This window comes from Frankliniella occidentalis, unplaced genomic scaffold, assembly GCF_000697945.3.
Source record: "Frankliniella occidentalis isolate FOCC.00 unplaced genomic scaffold, Focc_3.1 Scaffold103, whole genome shotgun sequence".
Taxonomy (NCBI): domain Eukaryota; kingdom Metazoa; phylum Arthropoda; class Insecta; order Thysanoptera; family Thripidae; genus Frankliniella; species Frankliniella occidentalis.
This window is the reverse complement of record NW_026267232.1, coordinates 778,426-801,242: the sequence shown is the minus strand read 5'-3', so window position 1 is coordinate 801,242 and position 22,817 is coordinate 778,426. Positions and strand designations below refer to the sequence as shown.

The following is a 22,817-nucleotide window of genomic DNA, read 5'->3' as shown; positions in this document are numbered from 1 at the left end:
ACCGGGAGAAGTATTTTACCCTAAAATACTTGGTTTGATCGTCGAGATTTGAAAACCGCGCTCTTTTTCATCAGCTGGCCCACACGGGGTAAACGCACCGCCGCCAGCCCGGGCTAGCGCTGGCCCGGGCCAGCGTTCTACGGCGTAAACATAGTAAGTATTGCATTGCGCACGAGGCTACACATTTTCTTAGGCGCTCGTATGAAAAGTTTATCGCTCCCTCCCTCCAAATATGAAAACTTGTTGCTCACCTGTAAGTTACGATTTTCTTTCTTTCTTTTGTCGCTGCTCATCATAGTTCGCCCTTCGTCCGCTCATTGGCTGGAAATATCTTTTAAGTTAGTCAGCTTATGTGATTAATGTTGGACTCGTTGGACTTTGATAGTTGTTGTATGGTGGATTTTATAGCTTAGCAACTGGGTATCTGCCCCTGCAGCCCTCATGTCCAGTGCGTGCATACTGCTGACAGCTGACAGCTTTCTTCAGATCGCACCTACCTGAGACTTTGAGAGCTATTGCACCCGCCGATATAACTGCTGTTTGTGTACTAGCCTTTTATTTTCGGGCATAGTCTGTAAGTATGTTTGAAAGATAGACAATGGCTTCGAGTTAATTTTAGAACACCATAGTCATTCATCATTCGCATGCTCTTGTTGAATCTTTCCTCGATTGTCAAGGTTAGGTCCTTCTGCTATCAAATCTATGCTCTGCAGTTTTGTCCACCTATATCTTAGCTTCAATGTCAGTGGAGCATCTAACATCTCTTTACCTCTGCTTATTTTCACTTGTTGTAGGGGCAATTTTCTAAATGCACATCTGATCTGGTGTTGTTCCTTTCATAAATTTGCGGTTCAACATGATGGTAAAGCTTGCTTGTTTACAATGAATTTCTGCCTAGCCTGCAGCCTTATATTTACACCAATGTTCATCCTTGGGCTCATGCTCTGAAGGAATGGTATATTTTATTTATTCCAAGATATTTTTTATTAATGACCATCATAAGGTCTACGTTCTAAATAACTATTTTTAGCAGATAATCACCAGAAGTATATTCTTAGGCTCGTCTCACTTGCTTGTCTGCTTCACATTATTACCGTGTCACACTACTTCATGCCTAGCCTGCTTTTCTCTGCAACAAAGTCTTTCAAACTGCATTTTGTGCTGGAGGAAAATTCTAATACCTAAAAACCACTCTCCCCCCATAATTCTGATATAGCTTATTTAAATGATTTAAATTGAAATTGTATATTGGAAAGCGTTTTATAAGCTTTCCTTTATTTGCATTTGCTTGCATTGTCAGCTTCATAATGTTGCTGATTTTATTGTTTCCAGTACAGTAGTGTAGTGTTTGTGGATCATGTGATGCGATTAAGGATGCTGCTCCCATCTCGACGAAGATTACCTCGAAGGTGAATACTCTGTCTGAATTAGTGTGGTAGTGAGCAACCGAAGAGTTTTCCTATAGTTCTTTCCTTTAGCTCTTTCTTTTTTCTTGCTTTTTTCTCTCTTGTTCTTGCAAGGGTTCGAATTATATACTCGCTCTGGCAACTTTTGCTCTTCTCTGCATTTTTGGGTCATTTTAAGAAAGCTCGGCCATTTGCTTCATGTGTATTGTCTGAGCTGTAATACCTGCATATCTGTAATTTATGATTGAGACTTTAATTACATGTCTACTATAAATACTGTCTGTTTGGAGTTGTTTGCAGGTGCTCTAGCATGTAGAAAAATCAGAATTAATCTACATTTTTTATATATAAAACTGTGAAAGAAACAACAGCTTGTTGTAGTTTTTGAATCTACTTAAACTAATTTAACTATGCTCTTTCTAAATTAGTCTGGGTTATAATTGAATCTACCCTTAAACACTGAAAAACTCAAAAAAATGTGTAAAGATCATGTCCTAAAATGTGTGATATTTTTTGTTCCAGGTTTGTATAGCCAATAACTTGCTGAATTCCAAAAGTAAAAATGGCTCACTCTGGTTTTGGATTAATGTTGTGGCGAATGTTGCTTGTGCTTTCCTTTTTCTACTGGTTGTAAGTACAGTATTGATCAGTCAATCATGCCGTGAATTCATCTCATTTTGAGCAGTCTTCGTCTGTATAGCAATTTATCAGCACTTTCTTTTTAACATCCCCATGATTTGCTTGGTTCAGAAAATCTTAGATTAATCCTTCTTTCATCAAATACTTTTGCAGGCTCCTTCTTGGTTCAGCAAAAGTTGCTCTTGCAATATGTGTCTTCCTATTTATTCTTGTGCCACTGATGTTCCGCTACAGTTATACACTTCAAAGGAGTATGCTTTTTCTCAATTTTGGTTGGTATATTCTTTTGGTGTCTTTTATTTAACCATCAAGTGTTTTAGTTAATACTGTTATTTTATTTACACTTTTTACATTCTCTTTCAGTGAGGTGGCCAAGGAATTTCAATTACAGTGCACCAGAAAAAGCAGGACTGGTAGGTGTGAGGAACTTTTACTTGACCACGGATGAGGGTGTTAAGCTTGGTGTTTGGTATGTACCTAAAATTTGAGAATATCTACAAAGGTTGTTTTTTATCTGCATCTTTCTAATAATATCCCTCTATTGTAGGCACATTCTTCCAGCTTCCCTCATAAATGAATCCAAGAGTGAACACAGTGAAGACTGGTTCAACACTCAACTAAAGGATGAACGACCTGTATTTCTGTATATGCATGGGAATTCTGGATCACGGGCAGCTGCTCACCGTGTTGAGCTCTACAAGGTGCTGCAAAATTTAGACTACCATGTTGTTGCGTTTGATTATCGCAGTAAGTTTGTCATGTATACTTAAGTTCATAAAGATTGACAAATCATCTTTTTTTGTTTAAAACTGCAATATCACTAATTCTTTCAATTTTATTCCAGGCTATGGGGATTCTAGTCCTGTTGAACCATCAGAAAGAGGTCTTGTTTCTGATGGAGTTTTTATGTTTAAGTGGGTTGAGAAGCATATTAATGGCAGTCCCTTATTTGTCTGGGGCCATTCCCTGGGAACTGGGCAAGTGAAAACTATTGATCTTTGAATCATGTATTTAAGAGTGTGAGTACAACTTTGTATGGCCGTAAAAATTATTGTGTTCCTTTCCTCTTCAGTGTGTCTTCCCATGCTCTATCACTGCTTTCTGCCGAAGGAAAAGAAAGCCATGGACTTGTTCTGGAATCACCATTTAACAATATACGAGACGAACTGAGGGCTCACCCACTTGCTCAGGTAAAGTCATGTGAACTGGCTGACTGGAAAATTACAGTGACATAGTTAAAAATTTGAATGCACCAAGCAAATTTTGCACATTTCTAGAATGTGCGGGTGGAATGTGGAACTATGGATAACATTTTATTTTCCTGTTTTTAAACAGATTTTTAAAATCTTGCCATGGTTTGAGTCCTGTTTTGTCTGGCCTTTGTACAACAATGGACTAAAATTTGACTCAGACCAACATGTTAGCAAGATACTTGCACCAGTTGCCATTTTGCATGCTGAGGATGACCGCATAGTTCCATTTTATCTAGGAGAAAGGGTACGCTCATGCTTTTCCTTATACGATCAGTTACCACTAATTATCAATTTGTTCACATTACTCCTTTGATTTACCCATTTCTCTAAATATTTTAAATGTTGTTTTAACAAGTAAAAGAATGTATTTTAAAAATTTGCTTTTCTCAGCTCTTCTTTACCATGCAAAAGAAACGAAGCAAGGAGGCTCTTGGAGAAGTATTCTTGAAATTTGATGGGAAACTGGGATATGGACATAAATTTATCTACAAGGACCTTGCTCTTCCTAATTTGATCAAGTAGGTAAAAATTCATGTTATTTTGGAATCATAGGATAGGTCTTTCATCTGACCTACGGTAAATGTAAATGCCTAAGAAAATCAGGCTCTTTTTCAAAATCTTACACTGCTTTTATCTATCCAGGGACTTTGTGCAGAATGGCACTCAAAAATTTAACAGATTAATGCACAAGTAAATTGTGGCACTGGATCTGTGCGACACATTCCAAAGTTGCAAGTATTACCCTGTTTTATGAATTTGACTCTTACATCTGGTGAACATTTGATGTATTGTTCATAGTCAACGAAGGCTTTTTACCAATATTTATTAGAGATAGGTTTGCAGTTGATACTTGTAATCCATTAGTTATATGTAGTATCAAATACTACTCATATCACTTTTGTGAGCAAGTAGTTAAAGTTTTCTGTGATTTCTGAGATTTCTTTGTATTATTAGGCTTTGTTTTGTATCATGTACTTTAAATATTTTCAACTTTTGTTTTGAGAGAACCATCAATGGTAATAAAACTTTGCTACACTTCAAAAGGCTAGGAGTGCGGCTGAATTTTCTATACATTTTTTACCCTTTGTTTATTTATTTTAATATTGCTACCTTAACCAAAAGACATCAACAGAAAATAAGTATGATACCTTAAGGTACTTCTCATCAGAGATTCAAACATACAATAAAAAATTAAAGATTCTGCTCCCAGCACAGACACTGACTGCCAATAACTTAGACACAAAATAATTATTTCAGATAATACAAATAATCTGAGCTGAGAGTTCACTCTTGTAGTAACATTCCATAAATCTCTTTCTTCCTCTTACAGTACAGGAAACATTAACAGTGATGACTAGATGAAAATAGTACATCCCCAAACATGAGGCCAGTGACAGCAAAAATATTGACTGGAAATTTTTGTTGGTTCTACAAAAGTTGCCGCATTTGAACCAACTCTGCTTTAATATATAAAATTATACACATTCACATTGGTTGACAATTGCACATTGAGAAACACTGCTAATCAATATGCTTATAAAGCATAAATTAGAATCGAATGTTATATCTGTACTAGAAAAAATATGGCAATAAATCCTATTTTATTCAAATCTTTTCTAAATAGAACGGAGACATTTAATAAGCTTTGTCATCAATAGCAGTAAAGTGTTAAATGCCTGAACAGGGTTTGATGGAACATCTACCATTGATCAAACACCATTTATAGGGAAAATTTAAACTAAAAATCTAAATACTCTTAGGCATCACTGAATACACCATTTAAAAGTAAATCTACACTTAACATTTCTGTACCATTTCCTGATGCAGAGATTTGTGTAGCAGTTAATGAAAATTGAACCAAACACAAGGATGTGAAGATGAAATATGGTTGAGCAATCCTGTCTAACAAATTTACCACATAGATGACTGACATAAGTAAAATTAATACTTCTCAACACATAATAAATACACTATAAGTCCATATGGCATAAACAAAAGGTAGGTTTAGCCTTGTAAGACTGTACATTTATTCACTAGCTTAGAAACAAATTAATTGCTTTAGAGGTCTCAGAAAATGTATACCAATAAAACCAAGCAAATGAAAGTACAGCTTTGTTTTCAAGATTTTCAAGGCTAAATCTACCTAAAGCTCCTGTAAAATACTCTGATAAAAGTTCTCCTTTGGTACATGAACCACAGTAGAGATCCACATTGCTATAAAGAAATGCAGCAACAATGCAGTATGTTTGAAATAAATGCAGTAAAAGATACATATTGTGCAATACAAATACCAGATGATCATACAATTTGGATGAAGTGACTACTTGTCATTACAACATAGCAATCAAAAGTTATTGGTAACACATACATGTAAATTGCCTCTCCTATCACAAGTTTTCAAATCTGGCACAGCCCAAACATTCCACTAGAATTTGAAACAAAAAAAAGATTTATGAATTTTCCCCTCATTTTTCACATAGTAGTGAGTCTTTTTCCCTGTTAGACAACAAAATAAAAGTACAATTGTGCTTAATTCAATGGCAGGAAGGAGAAATTATCAATTACTATGTACATATCAAAAGATGGCACCACCTCTTAGGCATATACATACAGTACACTCAAAAGGCAATCTGAAGAATCAATGATGCGTCAAAATATGGCACACACAAAAATTGCACATAAAAAGCAAAAATTACTATGGGAAGTCTCTGAATTGAAACTTGCTTTGGGCTGAACTCCAATATGACTACTGAATGAAAACACAACATCCAGGATAATGCAAATCGGTATGTATGTTTTCCTAAGTAGGTTTGTGCTACTCTTTATGAAACAGGAATGGCGTAGAATGAATAAAAACATCTGTAGAATTACATCTGAGTTGACTGGGTAAATGTATTATTGTACTTGGAAAATGAAAAACATGGAAATGACTCTCTATGTACTACTACTTTACAATACTCATTGCAAAAACCAAGCAAATTGATTATTAATTGGAATTTCTTTTATTTGTAGCTTTTCTACAATCAAAGAAAAATAGTTTTGAAAATACCCAACAAAAAGAACCATTAACTTCAAATGCCAACATGACTAGAGAGAGCAACACAAGATGAGGAGAAAATTGAAATCTTGTGAGAAATTTGATTTTTTTTCCATCCTCCTGATTCTTTGAAAGGCGGAATGTTTGCAACAGTTGAGAAGATACATCAAAATTTTCAACTGCAATCACAAGTTACAGCTTCTAGAACTGTTCCACAAAAGACATACTCTAGGATTTGACAGCTTCATAGAGCTTTGTGGCCTGGAATCGCACATCTTCATTTGAATGCTGAGATGAAAGGACAGATGACTTTGACACAATTTTCTCATGAACATTCACACCAAAGATGGCTGCATACCTGGAAGAGATCAAGACTGTATAAGTTATATTAGTAGTAAAGAAAAGAAAAGTAAGGTTGAATGTAAGCACATACATGGTGTCAGGGGAAGCTGCCTTGTCCTCAGCAGGCAAATCAACTGTTGGGTCGAGCTGCTGCTGTTTTGCAGCAGTTGTCAGGTTTGCTAATAATGTGACAACGCGAAGAAGTACATCTTCTTGTGTGTGTGGGTCAAGCAAATAAATCAGTTTGCGCGGTGCCTAGAAAAGAATTTTTTTTGACACAATCTGTATTAAACAGCACTCCCAGGTCATTTATTCCAGTTAATCAATTTTAGGCCATCCTCTTATATCTTAAGCTATATGTACCAAGGTGATGTATTACCAGAAGGTGAACATAAGCTGCCTGCAGTATGGAAAGTTGTCGGCAAAAAGTGCGAGGTACTAACCTGTGCAGCCAGCAGGCTAGGGACCATGTCTTCATTGCAAGAAAGATTTATGAGCAATCGTAATGATTGCAATTTCACTGCAGCGTTGCCATTATCGACGAGCCGGTATAGAGAATGCAAAGCCACATAAAACTCATCGTGCCAGTCTGTCAACACAGCTACATTTGTAAGTGCCACTAAAGCTGCCAACAGTAAGGCCTCACTCATTCCACCAAAGCTGCTCCGGTTGTTATTTTGTGATTTCCCTCCATCAGTGGCATCTCCATTAGCAACAGAGTTTGCTAGATCACTTCTGAGAATGTATGAAAGAAGCATAGGTATGGCATCCTGCATATTGGAAATGAAAGAAAACAAGATTCAATACAGATGTTCTTATACACCAAGGAAGCACAAGTTTGGGCAGAAATTTACCTTGAGCTCCTTCTGGTTTTCTTGGTTTAAAGCAAGATTAGCAAGAGCTTTGATGGCAGCCAGTTGGATATTTTGCTTTGGATGTTGGAGAAGATTTTGGAGTCTAAAAAGACCACCGGCTTCTCGAATCATATCCTAAAACAGTGAAAACAGGTAATGAGGACTTGAAGTTTTCAACAAACAACTTGAGTAAGCAAAAAAGACCTGGTAAATCTACCTGATTTGCTGTGAATGTGCTACAATTGGCTATGGTTGTCAGAGTTCTCTCAAGAAGTGCATCATCACTGCTATGAAGTAAAGCTATAAGACTTTTAGCTTCATGTGAAGTCATCACTCTGGAGTAAACATGAAAACAATATAGTTAGTTTAAACCTCATCCGTGTACCACATCAAAAATACAATAAAGTGAAGGTTTGTGAAACTTACCTGTCACGATGTTGAACAGTGTCTAACCTCATTCTTAGTTCTTCTTCATCATCTCGCAGAAGCCGTTCTGCCTCTCTCCTCATTTCATCGTCCCTATGCCGTGGAGTTTCAGGACTACGAGATTTACTGCTGACAGGGGTTCCATGCCGAACTGATCGACGTACCCACCGGCGATGCATAGGTGAACCAGCTACCAAGACCATATCTCCTCCAGACAAACGTAGCGCACCAGTTTCACCAGTTCCCAAACCAGAGAGATTTTCAGTTGAACGGCTTGCTAGAAATGTGCGGACATCCACTGGGCTGAGAATGCGAGGTGAACTCCATGGTGAGCACTATTGAAAAGAATTCAGTCAGATCATTAGCAAATTTTAAAAATAAAAAAAAATAATAATAATTGAAATGGTTTTGCGGGTGCTGTTCACCTGAAGACTTCTTGGGCCTGTCTTTGGGCTCTGCCCTGGGGATGGAACACCAGCTTGAATGGCTAACATGGTGTCAGTGAACATTCGTGCCCTACAATTTAAGTCCCGTATCCTTTCTTGAACAGTGAGTGGTCGCAAGATGATCCGACCTGATTCAGCATCCATATCAAGGTTCCCGAGCAAAACATCTGTCTGGGTAGTTTGGGAAAGTCTCCGAAAGTACAATCGGTGTTCACCCTCATAGCCTGTAACAATCAAATCAGTCTCATATTTAAGTTGAAGACATGACACAAATTTTAATTTTAGTGCTGGAAAAAATATGACAACACATAGGCAATGGATTTTCATTTTAATTGAGTAAAATAATCTTAAATGGTTAAAGTAATTTCAATACAGTGCGCTAACCTTCACATTCTCCACGACGACCTAATTTCCGACAGAAGGCAGTACGGACGACCGAGTAACCAACATACGCAAATCCAGCAAATATTGCAGAGCAAAGGGCCACTTTGTTGACAGTTTTATCTCCCGATGCAGCCGACATTTTCTCAATTAGTCTTCAAAACAACACAATCACAAATTTTCAGATGAACGAGATTTTTGAAAGGAATGTGGCAACATTCTAAACTACGAGAGAGCAGAAGATTGGGGTATATTTTTGTGTCTTTTAGGGCAATAAGTTCGACAGGCAGAGAATAATTGTCTTCAAAGTAAAAGAATTCCAGCTAAAACCCATATCGCTTGCTCACACTACCCTAACATAACATGCGAGCAGAAGGCAGGGCAGAGCAGAAAAACATTCGCTATCTACAAGGTCACTATTGATCTACTAGCTGTACCAACGTATCATATTTAGAAAGTAACGATAACGAACAAATACAGCACAACTTGCGCAAAAATGTTCGTTTAAACTACATTTTTTTGTAACAATAAAAATTTTGAAAATTTCTGTTGTCCTTAAATTGAGTGGACTACTGATGTTAGTTGTGGAGAGAAATTATGAAGGTTGCATGCTCCTGACTCGACAAGCGGTTAATCTAAAAGCAAGTTAAGGAATGACGCTGACAAATTGTGATCTGTGATGTTATGCTCTGATAGGAAAATTGGATAGTTTTCAAATCGATCGACTTTTGCTTGCAAGAAACCAGCATCAGCATAGTGAAAAGCATTTCACGATAAAACGATAAAGGCCTTACTGACTGTAAATAGCCACTTCGTGCTCCTCGTGTGTTTACAGCTAAGAGCTTGTCGATATTTCCGATAGGTAGCGCTGCTTGTCCTGATGTTCTCCATCTTGTCTTTATTTCCTTCCATCGTTGTGGTTCGTTTTGCCAAATTTTTCTGTCTTGTAGTAAAACGCTAGGCTAAAATGGGCCATTCCCGGTCTAGAAGTAAATCTCCTCGTAGTAAATCGCCTTCTCGTAGACACAAGAGCAAGCATTCAAGAAAAAGATCGAAATCTAGGGAAAGAGTAAAAACATCACATAGTAAACACTCTAGGAAATCAAGAGAACGAAGTGCCAAGCCAAGGTATCGTCTTTTCCTCCTCGCTCTTTGTTTGTTCTTTGTTAACTATCATTGTAATTCTTCTTTACACTTTAAAATAATAATTTCACGTGTTGCAAATTGGACGCGCATCATGTTTTCTGTCTTTTTTTATTCTTAAATAATAACTAGTTCCATTCAGTCACTTCCTTCTTGGTCCTGCTGCAATCTTTACTCACTCCTTTTTATTCTCACTAATACTATACTGTCTGGGGATGCAATTGTATAACATTTCCACTTGAAAATAAGAACAAGAGTTTCATCACATTAAATTAATAACCAATTTCATTTCTCGTGTAGCCACAAACATGCTCGGTCTGGGTCATCGTCTAGCAGTACATCGTCATCTGATGAGTTCAAGCTGCATACCAAGAAGCGAAAGATGGATGAGGTTGAGAGGCTGGCAGAAATGGAAAGACAAAGGTAAATGCTTCACTTATGAATTTTGAAGTTTATGTTTTCGTTTTAATCTGAGGAATTGATATTTAAAATTCATTCAAGGACCTCGTTGATTCGCTTTGACAGGAGACAACGAGAAATGGAGCAACGATTAGTTGAAGAAGAAACTGCCAAACGCATAGAAGAAATGGTTAAAAAACGTGTGGAAGAAGAATTAGAAAAACGTAAAGAAGAAATTGAACAGGAAGTTCTTAGAAGAATAGAAGAGGCTAAGCGAGAAATGGAGAAGGAAATGATGGAGGAAATGGAAAGACGCCGCCAAGTTCTAATGGAAGAGGAAAAGAAAAGACAGGTAAGAACATTTCTCTGTTATAGATTAGTTTTAATGAAGTGTATGAATATTTCAGGTATTGGAGGTTTTTACTCTTCCAACTGAGCAATATGGGTTTCATTTTTTTGTTTTAATATTTTGGACATTTCTGTTCATTGGCTTCTTCTTTAGGAGACTAGGTTTTTTTGTTTATGGTCTAGACCGTATTCAAGTTGATTAAAGAATTTCTCTGGAGTGTTATGTTGTTTGTGTGTGTGTGAAAAGCAAAGTGATTTTTACTCTGAAAATATTTGCTATTATGCATGCATTTTCACTTTGCTTTTGACATTTTTTTAAAAACTGTACAGTTTTTTCATTCACATGTGTGGTTTCTTTTAAATCTGACCCTACCGGACATTTTGACCTTTTTTTACTATCAACCAGTGGTGTAAATGTAAATTTGCCCTTTGGATCTGAGTAGTTTTCTTTTTAAAATCTTTTGAAAGTTATGTATTATTCATATAGACTCTTGGTACTTAATTTTTCTTCTTCTCCGTAAACTCTTCATATTCTTATTTTATTTGAATTCAATGGAATTCATGCCAGAAAACCTTTCTGTTACATGAGTTTTGTCTTATTTTAATTTCTGATTTCCAAGTATTCTGTGACAGTTTAGACAGAAGCCCTCAGTTGTCTTAGTACACATGCAGTTGAATGAATTTGGTATGCTAACGGTAGGTGATCGGTGTTTCCCTGTAATTGTTGTGCCTTGTACCTATTGCCTGTTGCAAGAAAGATATAATAGACCGGACTTTATGACGCCATTCACTACTTTAATATTTCCATAATTGTGTTCCATAATATTGAGGTATGGTCAAGTAGTCAGGAAAATATCATTCAAGTAGATCATGTCCCTGGACCTAAAACCATAATTATCAAGGTAACTTTATTATTACCTTACATGATCGGAGAACCATTCTTTTTGAAAGAGGTTTCTCTTTCTTTTAGTAAGTATGGTAATAAAATAAATGGTATAAGACTTTACTCAGATGATGAATGTGCACTGATTCATGGTAGCCATAATGAATGCTGCACGAAAATAACCGTCTTACCCACTGAAAGTTCAGTATATACCCCCATTGTTGAACATGTTCACATTTGCTCGGCTTTACACATTGTAAGTTCCACTGCAAAGTAGTGCATCTTTTTTTTCTGACGTACAGTGATGAAAGTTGAAATTCTTTTACTGTATTTGTATTATGTATCCAAGTGGCTGTAGTTGAATTCCGTTTAGTATTGTCATGTTCAACACAGTATAACTTCCAATTAATCTTTACACAAATTATCCAGGGATAGTAGTTACTTAATGAATATTCAAATTGGAAGGTTGTGAACTTATTCTTATTTTAAATTATAATTTTGCTGTTGTGCACAGCAGATTACAGTAGTAGTTAACATCTAACTTTTTGAAATGGTTCTACCTGTCCTTTAATTCTTCTAACAGACTTTCATCAAGCTTAACTTTCCTTCTGGATTCTCCATTTCTTCCATCTCAACCTTTTGTATCAAGACATGGGGTTCACAACTTTCTGCATGCATGTATTTTTCGAGCGTGTGCTGTACGCTCATTGCCTCATGGAACTCAGAGAAACCCAACAAACTGTGAAGGCTTAGTTCAGATAAAGTGCTTTGCAGCGGAGTTTTACAGCTGTGGAAGATAGAGGATTTAAGGCAGCAAACTGCTGCTGGTTTGGTGGTCCTCATCTGCACCATCAAGGTATTATATCCTAGTTTTATTGCAACCCTTCCGTAATGTTCTCTGATTATAGTTGTTTTGTCCCATGATTCCCCTTACAGGCAGGTTGCTTGTGGCTTTTAGTGTCAGCCACGTGAAGTTTGCGCTGACTCTTGTGGTAAGTAGTTGCTGGCCCATCTTCCACACTGATATTCAGTATTTTTCCTTTGTTTTTGTTCACATATGGTCCTTAGGTGGGTTGTCTCTCTTTACTTCTTGCTCATATGATATTATGTACCACAAATGTGGCAGTTTGTTGTTCTTTTTGTTCAGTGTGCATTCTGCTCTTATAAAGGTTTTTCTTATGAAAACACTTTCTAAGCTTTTTGGGAAGTCTGCTTTTTGTTGATACATATAGAAAAAGTGTATATGGTTATAGAACATAGAGGAAATGTTTATTATCCCAGTTAGTAATATTTTCACAGAAGGAAAGTTGGTACAAATTTCAATTTTGTGAAGTTGTACTTTCATCATATTTATTTGATATCTAAATTTGGGGTGCCGCTTAGACTTATGCAGGGTTTAGACTGGCAACGATTGTAATTTATTGGATACGTTCTAGTGGGTTTTGGAGGCATCTGACTGGCTGATTTCCAACTAGAATATATCCAATAAATGACAATCGTAGCCAGTCTAAACCGTGCATTTAATAAATATGGGAGTTTAAATTCACAAATCCTGTAACAAATGCAAGATTTAAATAAATTGGGAAACTGCTTTAGAAGTCGTACAGTTCATGCAAATCAAATTAAACTATTACCTCATACCCTAACATATTGAACCCATCAACTTTTTTTTTTGCAAATAGGTCTGTAGATTCTTATCTCACATGCTCATAGTGTAGATTTTGCATATGTCACTCTTAGCTTTTTAATGAAGCTTATTGGTTTGACCCTCAAAGCACAGAACTTCTTTACACTGCTTCTTCTGTGTAACAACATAAAACCCTTACTACACAAATGGAGTACATTGTACATCATAGCATCTAATTCAAGGACAGTGCAGTGGACTGGCAGCAGGCATCTTTTGACTTTTGTACCGCTGTACCAATGTGTATGTAGTGTTTTTTATTATCTTCATTAAAAAAAAATAATTAAAACAGTTTTCCCTTGATGATTAGCCATTGACTCATATACAAACAAGCTACAAATGCTTTCTAGATGCTGCTCTTTTAAAATCAACCTAAGTTTTATTTGTGGGAGAAAGATTTTAGCTTTATTTGAAACCTTGGGTTGTAGATGTGTCTTTCCTAACTGCTACCACTGCATTTGTAGGTCATACAATTCAAGAGCCAAAATGAAAATCTTCATGTCATTATTGCTTGTTCCAAATAAATGTTGAAATTTTAATTAAGTTTTAGTTACGGGCTACCACTTTATTAGTCAGCTACTTGATTGTCTCCTCATTTGCATGTGTGTTAGTTTGAAAAAATAACCGACATGTATGTTATACACTCAAAATCATAAACAATAGACATCTCAATCCATTTCAGGGTTTTAATCAAAAAGCAGCATGTTTCATTTGTACAATAAAATACAAAACAAATTTGTGTGCGGGGGCCTGGTTCTGCAAGTAAGTGTTATGCAAGAAGCATTAATATGCAGTAACATTTGTTCCTCATTTTATGAAGCTTTTATTTTCATCTATAATCACTATGACACCATGTTCAAACTGCGTGCTGTTGAAGGGCAGTGGTTTGAGCTCACTGGGTGCTCAATAGGGGAAGTATAGTGCATATGGGTTTCTTAGCCTGCTTGATCCTCTGCTTCTTTTTACAACACACCATTTTTAAGAGCTGCCTAATACTAAGACAAGTTCATTGCTTCCTTGTTTCTCTTTCTTTACATTATAATTTCATGAAAGATCGCATCCCAAATACCTTGAAGATGCAAGAAGTTTCCACGTAAGGAATTTTCTAGGATGGTTAGTTCATATCAGTATTTTTTTTATCAATTTATTGGGGTGATGGTTTGGTTATCTTGTTCCAGCAGAAGAGCACATGGGTACAGCGACGCAAAATCAACGATGCCTGCTGTTCTGGTTCCTACCTTTTATCTGGACCCTTACTTTCGTGTGGCGACTTCTCTAGGTTTACTGCACTTGTCATCTGCTTTGTTTCTTGTGTTAAACAAAAGCATTGCAGCTGAGTAAATTTCCCCACAGGTTTAAAGGGTAGAAACAAGTCCATTGTGGTTTTGCTAATTTGACTCTGCTTTGTTTGTAGGAAGAGGAAGAAAAGAAACGAGAAGCTTTGGAGCAGATCATGGCCGAAAATAACCGAAAAATTGAAGAGGCACAACGAAAACTGGTAAGTTTAAAATCTCAACTAAGTTCGGTGAAATAGGAAGATTTTTAATTTTTACATATTACAATTGCTCTTTTTGTTTGCTTTTCAGGCAGAGGAGCGTCTTCAAATGGTTGAAGAACAACGTAAAATTGAAGAAGAAAGACAACGATTACGTAAGGAGCAGGAGAGAAGAGTTAAAGAAGAGCAAAAGAAAATCCTTGGGAAGAATAATTCAAGACCTAAATTGTCCTTTTCTCTTAAACCTGCTGTTTCATGACAAAAGAGAACCTGTGAATCTGTATTTGTATGTGTCATTGCCCTGATTGTGTGACTGTTGTTTATCATGAAAAATATTTTGATACGCAAAAGTTACTCATGCTTGGAATTGTAAGTGTAATGGAACTGCCTACCTTGCACGACAATTGAAGACACAGTGATAGATTACCATTAACTAAGTTTTATCATGTTGTAACTTAATATTTATGGCTATTTTCCATGGGTTTAATTTTGTTACTTTAATTATTTTTTCTCCAAAATGTAAGATTTAGGAGTTTCCAGTATGTATTATTATGAGGTGTAGCACATCCAAGCTTCAGCTTCTGCACCTTTCTACTGGTCTGTGCTTCATCTCATGATCTTTATGTCTGTTTCATTATCTTTGCCCAGGCTATGAGTTCAGGGGTGAGAAATATGTTGTGTTACATTAGAAAATTACTGAAACAGTATGTAGTTCTATGATGAGCTATTCTTTCAAACCATATGTTCGGTCACAAGTGCTTTGAGCTGACAAGTTCTTGCTCAACGAAGAATTTTTGTTTTTTTTTCACAACACTTTAGCTGTGGTAGTTTTATCTCCTTTTTAAAAAATTTGTTTATGATGTGTATGGTATACTTGAATACTGTAATATTATGTACTTTTACTCTGTTGTTGACTTCTAAATGCTGTGGAAGTACTAACTATTGTTATGATTTTCATCTATAGCTAGATGTTATTCCATCATGAGCCAAAAAAATAAGGTTTCAATCTTCTGATCTACTAAATGCCAAAGTTTAACTTTGTAACACAGCTTTTCTTAAATTGGCCTATATCTGGTGTATCGTAATTTGATTTTCAGGGATTATGTCTAAAGTGTATCTCTTCTCTCATAATATTGTTTTGTGTATTAAAGGTTGATGAACAAAAGGAAATTGTGTTCTTGACCAATACTCAACTCAACCACCTTGTCTGCTACCTTTTTCTCTCATGTCCTTTCTGTGAACTCTTGGTCTTCAAAGGAACAATCTTACAACCTCGTCAGTTTTAGTAAAGGGAAAGAGAACAGTAATCAACGTACAGTACATGTCTGTTGCCTAGTTTCCATGTAATCAAATGAAATCCTTGCTATCAAAATAAATAAAACATTTATAGATACACCTTACATTTTTTCTTACAACCCTATTGGCAAGTACCCAATTAGTCTCTAGTACTCCTCACTTAAATCAGTCAGTCTGTTTCTGGGAGAGCAAGTATGCCACCAGTCCTAATAACATAAATCACATGAGTTCCATATTTGATCATAAACGATTCCCAGGACGCTTCACCACCACCACCAGACCAGGGCCGGCGGACCGTGTCGCCACTTGTAGATGACGATGGCAGACACTGCCGTCACCACGAGGATGCTCGTGATGGTGTACGTCGGCAAGCTGTCCTTCTTCTCCACAATGACATCGGCCGGCACGATCTCGTCCGTCTCATTGAGCTGTGAGTATAGCAGTAACTTGCATCAAATAAGGAAACTCACTGGTCAAGTGGGGAAAACGGATATCAAAACGATATCAGACCAAAAACAATGTCATAATCTTTTTGATTTCGTTGCCGAATTGATTCTGAGGGGGTGTTGAAATTGCTGTGAGTGACACACTTCTGATATCGTTTCGAGATTGCTTCAATATCGTATTGATATCGTTTCGATTTTTCATGGGGCCTCACCTTGTTCGTAAACTGGTGCAGGAAGCGCACTTCGCTGCAGAGCAGGTCCGCCTGGCGCAGGGCGCGCGCGCTCAGCGCGGACAGCCCGTTGGTGCCGCTGTAGCGCTGGTCCAAGGGGAGGTCCACGGGCCGGCCCTGGAGGCGCAGCCGGACGTACGACACGGACGCGAACAGCACGGACAGGTGGCGGACCGTGCTGGACAGCACCACCAGCGCGTCGTGGAGGCTGCGCCCAACATGCAACCAAGAGAGCCGGTGAGTTTGACCAGTGACGTATTAGGCATCGGCGCGATAATCCCACACTTCGAGAACGGAGACGACGACGAGGTTACGAGGATACAGGGTTGTCGTCCATCACGCCGTCGGTAAAGAGCCTCAGAGGCTCTTTAGCCGTCGGTCCCAAGGAGCCGAGTGGGTTGCCTATGCGCTTGGGGCGATAAAACACCGTAGCTGGTGACTGACTACTCTGGAAACCTAAGTGTGCACATTATGCAGTACCTCCCGAATACCTTCATGTATTCAGGAGGTACCGTCCCCTTGATCATGAATTCAGGAGGATGTGTGCATGCTTATGTTTGCAGGAGCTATAGTGTAGACATGACCAAGTGCCCACAACAGCACATGGCTTTTGCATGCGGCTCTACTTGTGTACATACACTACCTCCTGCATTCGTGAGCATCTACACTTCCTCCTGAATATAGACTGCGTACATGCACACACTTGAGTTTCCACAGTTACTAAAACTTAGTGACGACGACCAACGGGGCTAGTCGCCCACCTTGTATCCTTGTCGTTTTCGTTACTTGGAAGGAAAATATGGAGCAAAAGAGAGCGAGATACGCAAAAGAACACCCGGTTAGGATGTCCACCTGGTGATTTTGGTGGCCGTGCGTGTTCGTGTCATAAAGGAAATATAGTTATCATTTAGGGGGGAGGGGCAGGAGTCGTGCTCAAATTACGTAATTTTCAGCGACTGGGATACTTTTTACGAACATTCGTTTCAAACCAAGATTGTAAATAGACGTGATTGGCCGTCTTTGGGATGGTCCAGAAAGTAGAGTCCGTCATTTGCCGTCATGAAACTGCCAAGTCCAGCCTCTGCGAGCTCTTATGGCGCCTGGTGGGTAGGCAACATCTTGCCTGCAGTGCATGCGTGTACTGAGGGGTGGCCTACTCTGAGTATCGCAGGCGCCGCTCTCCCGTAATTTGCCGAATGAATCGGAGAGAAACGGACGAACTTTTGGCAAGTCATGATATACCCATCCCCTTAGATAGAAAGTAACTTTCTTATGCCGTTTGGAAAGCTTCCACAATCAACCCTAGACTCAAATGAGGCATATGAAAAGAGTACCTCAACTCCCAGTAAACACGTATAACTCACTTGTAGTCATTTGACTGCTCTTGACTGTCCAAGTGAGTCTTTATGCCTAAATTTTGACTGGCTAGTGCAGAAAGAGACTTACTTTGACAGTCAAAAGCAGTCGCAAATGACTATAAGTGAGTGTTTCTTGTTTATTGGGCCCCTTAAACACGGAATTTGAGCACGGCCCCTTTTCTGACTCACCTGTACGTTTCATTTCGGGGACAGATCGTGATCGGCGGTGTGTTCGATTTTGTTTTTCGCTGTCGGTCTCGGTGCCGACGAATGGCGCGAATCATGCTCCGGAAATTGCCGGACAGGCGGATGCCGGCGTCGGATACGTCGTAGAGGCCCACGGCTTCCCCGGAGTCGCCGGCGAATGGCGATCGGGACCGCGACCGGGACTGGAAGGGGGAAGGGGAGCGGGAGGGAGACGGGGTGAAAGGGGCGGGGGAGAAGGAGAATGGCGACGGGGAGGGGGAGCGGGAGCAGGGGAACAGGGGCGGGGAGAGGAGGGCGTGCTGGGGTAGAGTCATGCCATTCAGTAAAATCTCCAATTCCGCTTCGCAGCCATGCCTTGGAGAGAACACACGAGAAGAAACACTCAGTGTCACACACATTCCCAGTGGCTTAGTCTGTAGACTCTCACGCTTTCCGAGGTCTTCGGAGGGTATTACGACTAAAGCCTACTTTAATACGTTTAGTGCGGCCACATTATGGGCATGTCGCACTGAAGGTGTTAAGAGTTATTGATATTATTAAAAGAATGGAAAAGAAGTAAAAAGCCCGTAAATTATAAGTTCTTGAAATAGTTTCGGAAGAAGTAAAACGTTAGTAGCGTCTACACTGGGAAAAAACCAACAGAAAGACGTTGAAATTTGTCACGCGGTCAATGTGTAGAAGAAGTACCTTTTCTAGCGTGTAACTATATATATACAGGAATTGCTCATCCACGAGTCGGTATTTTATATACGTGGATTATGCTCTGGAAATCCAAGTGTACGAATGTCACACACCTGCAGGTGTGCGACATTTTCACAGCTTCAGATGTGTGAATGACTTTTCACACACTTGGTGCGAGTAAATGGCTACCTTTCCGGGTGTATGAATCTTTATTCGCTGACCTACAAGTGTGTGTACATTTCTTCGCTCACCTAGAAACGTGTGATTTTTTTCACACACCTACAGGTGTGCGACATTCGTACACTTGAATTTTTCAGTGTGTATGTCGGCCGCCAACAAACAAGTTTCGTCCTAGTTTCTTTGAAGTTGTCCTCACCTCTCGTCGCTGCGGTCGCCGGTGGGCAGCGAGGCGAGCGAGGCGCTCAGCGCCGGGTCCGCGTAGTTGAAGGTGGGGTCGAGCAGCGGGTCCAGCGAGCTGTCGGGCGGCTCCCGGCTCAGGTGCTGCGTGCTCAGGACGGACGCGATCTGCGGCGCAGGAGAGGAAGACGACGACGGGTCAAGGGCCGCGAGCCACCCCCGCGCCTTGGCGTCGGGTCACACGCACGATCATTATTGTTTATTCAAATGTTCCCGCCAAAGGGCCCTTCACTCAAAAAAATCAGTGTACACCCTTAGAAAAAATCACGAAAATTCATGAAAAAAAAATCAGAAAAAATCAACGAAAAGTTAGAAAAAATCACAAAGAATCGAGAAAAGGTCACAAAAAATCAAGACAAATAGAAAAATCGGTGTACGCTAGAATTTATAATAGTGAAGGACCCCTCGGTTCCCGCTGCGGAAGGGCTTTAGAGAAACCCACAGCATCGCTGATTGTAACCGCGCGGCATTTTGACACGCGTCATATTTTACCTCTCTCTTCGTCGTTGTGTGGCAGCTTCGTATGCTTCATCTCATCGCGGGGGATAAGATTAGGCTAGGTCAGATCGGCTGACACATTGCCCTGCTATCAATCCACCCCCCCACCCCCTCCCCCTCGCCGCCGCGGCGCCCCGCCCTGACTCACCTCCCTCAGCCCCTTGCTCACTGCCAAGTCGAATGCCGTCTGACCCCTTCGGTCCTTGATGTGCACCTTGGCACCGGCCTGCACCAGGGTGGCCACCACCTGCGTCCTGCCCTGGTTCACCGCCCAGAACAGAGCCTGCGGACAAGAAGGAAAATGAACACACTTTTGTTCGTTTCGGAATATTGGCAGCCCGGTTTGCGGTTTCACAACTCATAGACCGTCGCCCACTCCCCCCACCCCCACCTCCACCCCCTGTCAAGGCCACGGGACAGCCGTCAGCGCCCCATTCACGCACGGGCCGTAGAGAGGGGGTACAAATATCATGCGCCCCTTGTCAGTAGGTTTTCGGACCGCCGTTGAAGTCGGTTGAAGCTAATAGAAACACTGTTAAAAAAGTTGTGAAATTTCACATCAAAATCAGTTGTAAAATTGCAAACGTGGTTGGGAAATTTCATAACATTGTCAATTTTGCAATTAGTTACTAAAATTCATAACAGTTTTCTGAAAATTCAAATCTGTCTTCTGAAAATTAGGAAACATTTGTAATTTTACAATTTGCGATTGTAAAATTGTGATCACTCTATCGGAAATGTGAGATTTGATTGTAATTTTCCGATTGCAGTTTGTAATTTTGCGAAGTAAAACCAAATGAAACAGGACCTTCACAAGTCCTCCATCAGGTTTACTACAGTACAACGAACCTCCACACCTATCAGCCCGTTGTGACTTTGGACTTTCATGCGACGAAACAGCAACTGTACTTTAAAGAACTGCCACCAGATGGCGTTGTGGTCAGCGCGTCTCTTCCAAGAGCAATTATTAGTATTTAACTAAAATTTGCACAAGAAACTGACATGTATTTTTGTGCGGTATGATCTGTAACACAATGCTGTAGCTGGCTACGCATTTGTTTTTGAGCAAAAAGCCAACCAAGTGCCCCAAATAATCGGTCTAATTCCAGCGCGCGCCGGTCCCCGCTACCTCTCCTTAGTTAGGTACGGCGCCGTTCGCATCTGTTCAGTAGCGGGCGCCTGTGAAGCGCTCACGTATCTTTGCTGTGACATTACCCTCAGAGGTAACTGACACTTCTTCAGCCCAATGAGCTGATCCCTAGACCGTCTGTGGTGCACCTACTCCATGATCATGGCAAATTATTTTAATCTTATAAACCTTGGTGTTTTGAAAATTCACATTAACTTTTTTAATTTTCAGATCGCAGATTGTGAAATTTCAAAACACGTTTGCAATTTTTTTACAAGTGTTTTAGTTTGTAATTTTACAAACATTGAATTGCGTAAAAAGTTGCCAACAAAATTTGTAAAATTACAATCGATTTTTTTAAGTGAACCCAATGATATTTCTTCAACTCCGCGCAGCTCGTGGTGGTCCTCATGAACCTACTGAGGGTGCATGATTTGTACCCTCCCCCTAGGGCGCGTTGGCTCTGAAGGGCCCTGGTGGTGCTGCTCACCGTCCAGCCCTGGCTGTCCTGGAGGTTGAGGTTGGTGCCCTGCCGGTTGGCCAGTCTCCGCACGAGCCTCTCGTGGCCCTCCTTGGCGGCGAACATGAGCGCCGAGATGCGGTGCCGCTCGATGGCGTTCACGTCCACGTTGTAGAGGAGCAGCAGGTCCACGCACTGCAGGAGCTTCTCCTCGTTCTCACGGGTCGACGCGCACGCCGCCATCAGGGGCGTGAACAACTCTGAGACAGGCGGAAGGTTGCGTTCGAAACGAAAGAATCTCTCAGTGTTTTGTTTACTCAATAAGCGCTCACCTTTGTGGAAGTTGGGGTTGGCTCCCTCCCTCAGCAGGACCTCGACGAGGTCGGGGTGGCCCATGGAGCAGGCGTACATGAGCGGCGACCAGCCGCCCTGCAGGGTCTGGTTGACGGACACGCCTGCGGAGGGAGCAGATCGAGGTCATCGCGAAGGTTAGCAGGACTGCAGAGGCCCCCAAGCAACACGAAATGGTCACGACGTCGGCCCATTGACGTGCGTCTCAGGCGAACATTTCTGTCTCAACCTCAGCTCTAAACTGGCCATTTGCCGTCCACGTATGGCTTCATGGTGACATTTCGTGTTACCTGGGGCACGTATATCGGGTACGTACCCTTTTTCAGAGCGTTTCGGACACCGTCTATGTTACCGCGAATGGTGGTGAGCCGGAGCTCTTCGAGGGCCTTGGTCGCTTCGTCCTTGGCGGCCGGCCGGTCGCGCCGCGATATTCGATGGCTCACACCGTTGCCCGTCTTCTTGTCAACGCCGTTTCCCACTCCGTTGCCCACGCCGTTTCCCGTTCCGTTGCCCACTCCGTTGCCCACTCCGTTGCCCACTCCGTTGCCCACTCCGTTGCCCACTCCGTTGCCCACTCCGTTGCCCACTCCGTTGCCCAAGCCGTTGCCCACGCCGTTGCCCACGCCGTTGCCCACGCCGTTGCCCACGCCGTTGCCCACTCCGTTGCCCACTCCGTTTCCCACCCCATTGGCCTTCCCGTTAGCGACTCCATTGGAAGAGCCCAGGATTAGGGTCTGTTTTATAACCTGCGGACAAGAGCAACAACACAGCATTATAGGCATTGGCAGACAATGGAGGGACTTGTCTTCCCCATTCACCATCCTCATCATCAACCCTGTTTATTTGGGTCACGCAGCGGTCAGGCGTGTCAGTCAGTCGCACGCGCCACCTCTGCACGCCGACGAGGCCGTCCTCCTGGTCGACTCGAGACGCCAAGGGCTCCTGGCCAGTCGCGGGCAGGGCGTGGCGTGGCGGGGTGGGGCGAGGCTGGGCGTGGCGGGGCGGGGC

General features: G+C 40.8%; 4 protein-coding genes across 15 annotated transcripts; 2 read left to right on the top strand and 2 right to left on the bottom strand.

Annotated features, from left to right (window-relative positions):
• Window positions 1–226: 226 nt before the first annotated feature.
• LOC113209381 (lysophosphatidylserine lipase ABHD12) lies at window positions 227–4,378 on the top strand. 6 transcript variants are annotated; one of them, XM_052269827.1, is made up of 11 exons: window positions 227–338; window positions 437–574; window positions 1,929–2,036; window positions 2,199–2,317; window positions 2,409–2,514; window positions 2,593–2,792; window positions 2,890–3,022; window positions 3,118–3,235; window positions 3,381–3,542; window positions 3,689–3,816; window positions 3,941–4,378. In XM_052269827.1, the coding sequence occupies exons 3-11, from the start codon at window positions 1,969–1,971 to the stop codon at window positions 3,990–3,992; spliced, it is 1,086 nt and encodes a 361-aa protein (XP_052125787.1). In that variant the 5' UTR covers window positions 227–338; window positions 437–574; window positions 1,929–1,968; the 3' UTR covers window positions 3,993–4,378. The 6 variants fall into 6 exon arrangements, with proteins under 6 accessions (XP_052125787.1, XP_026282639.1, XP_026282636.1 ...); XM_052269826.1 differs by adding an exon at window positions 1,333–1,409 and having other exon boundaries at window positions 286–574; XM_026426854.2 differs by lacking the exon at window positions 437–574 and having other exon boundaries at window positions 268–338.
• LOC113209379 (uncharacterized) lies at window positions 4,106–9,175 on the bottom strand. The gene is made up of 8 exons (XM_026426850.2): window positions 8,788–9,175; window positions 8,383–8,627; window positions 7,958–8,292; window positions 7,749–7,866; window positions 7,532–7,666; window positions 7,121–7,447; window positions 6,769–6,932; window positions 4,106–6,693 (listed from the first exon to the last, which is right to left on the bottom strand). Exons 1-8 carry the CDS (start codon window positions 8,924–8,926, stop codon window positions 6,564–6,566), a joined length of 1,593 nt encoding a protein of 530 aa, XP_026282635.1. The 5' UTR covers window positions 8,927–9,175; the 3' UTR covers window positions 4,106–6,563.
• Window positions 9,176–9,643: 468 nt separating this feature from the next.
• On the top strand, window positions 9,644–16,134 carry LOC113209377 (UPF0430 protein CG31712). Of its 4 annotated transcripts, none has more exons than XR_003303566.2 (5): window positions 9,644–9,912; window positions 10,228–10,350; window positions 10,429–10,678; window positions 12,141–12,413; window positions 12,494–12,555. XR_003303566.2 is itself a non-coding variant. In XM_026426846.2 (5 exons), the coding sequence occupies exons 1-5, from the start codon at window positions 9,752–9,754 to the stop codon at window positions 14,993–14,995; spliced, it is 786 nt and encodes a 261-aa protein (XP_026282631.1). In that variant the 5' UTR covers window positions 9,653–9,751; the 3' UTR covers window positions 14,996–16,134. The 4 variants fall into 4 exon arrangements, 3 of the variants coding, with proteins under 3 accessions (XP_026282633.1, XP_026282631.1, XP_026282632.1); XM_026426846.2 differs by lacking the exons at window positions 12,141–12,413; window positions 12,494–12,555 and adding exons at window positions 14,656–14,739; window positions 14,828–16,134 and having other exon boundaries at window positions 9,653–9,912; XM_026426847.2 differs by lacking the exons at window positions 12,141–12,413; window positions 12,494–12,555 and adding exons at window positions 14,656–14,739; window positions 14,828–16,134 and having other exon boundaries at window positions 9,654–9,912; window positions 10,453–10,678.
• A 13-nt stretch (window positions 16,135–16,147) lies between these two features.
• Window positions 16,148–22,645, bottom strand: LOC113213918 (ankyrin repeat, SAM and basic leucine zipper domain-containing protein 1-like). Of its 4 annotated transcripts, none has more exons than XM_052269822.1 (8): window positions 22,126–22,645; window positions 21,791–21,913; window positions 21,489–21,718; window positions 20,018–20,152; window positions 19,331–19,536; window positions 18,256–18,627; window positions 16,691–16,916; window positions 16,148–16,460 (listed from the first exon to the last, which is right to left on the bottom strand). In XM_052269822.1, exons 1-8 carry the CDS (start codon window positions 22,637–22,639, stop codon window positions 16,296–16,298), a joined length of 1,971 nt encoding a protein of 656 aa, XP_052125782.1. In that variant the 5' UTR covers window positions 22,640–22,645; the 3' UTR covers window positions 16,148–16,295. The 4 variants fall into 4 exon arrangements, with proteins under 4 accessions (XP_052125782.1, XP_052125784.1, XP_052125783.1 ...); XM_052269824.1 differs by having other exon boundaries at window positions 19,331–19,479; XM_052269823.1 differs by having other exon boundaries at window positions 22,162–22,645.
• Between the last annotated feature and the right edge of the window lie 172 nt (window positions 22,646–22,817).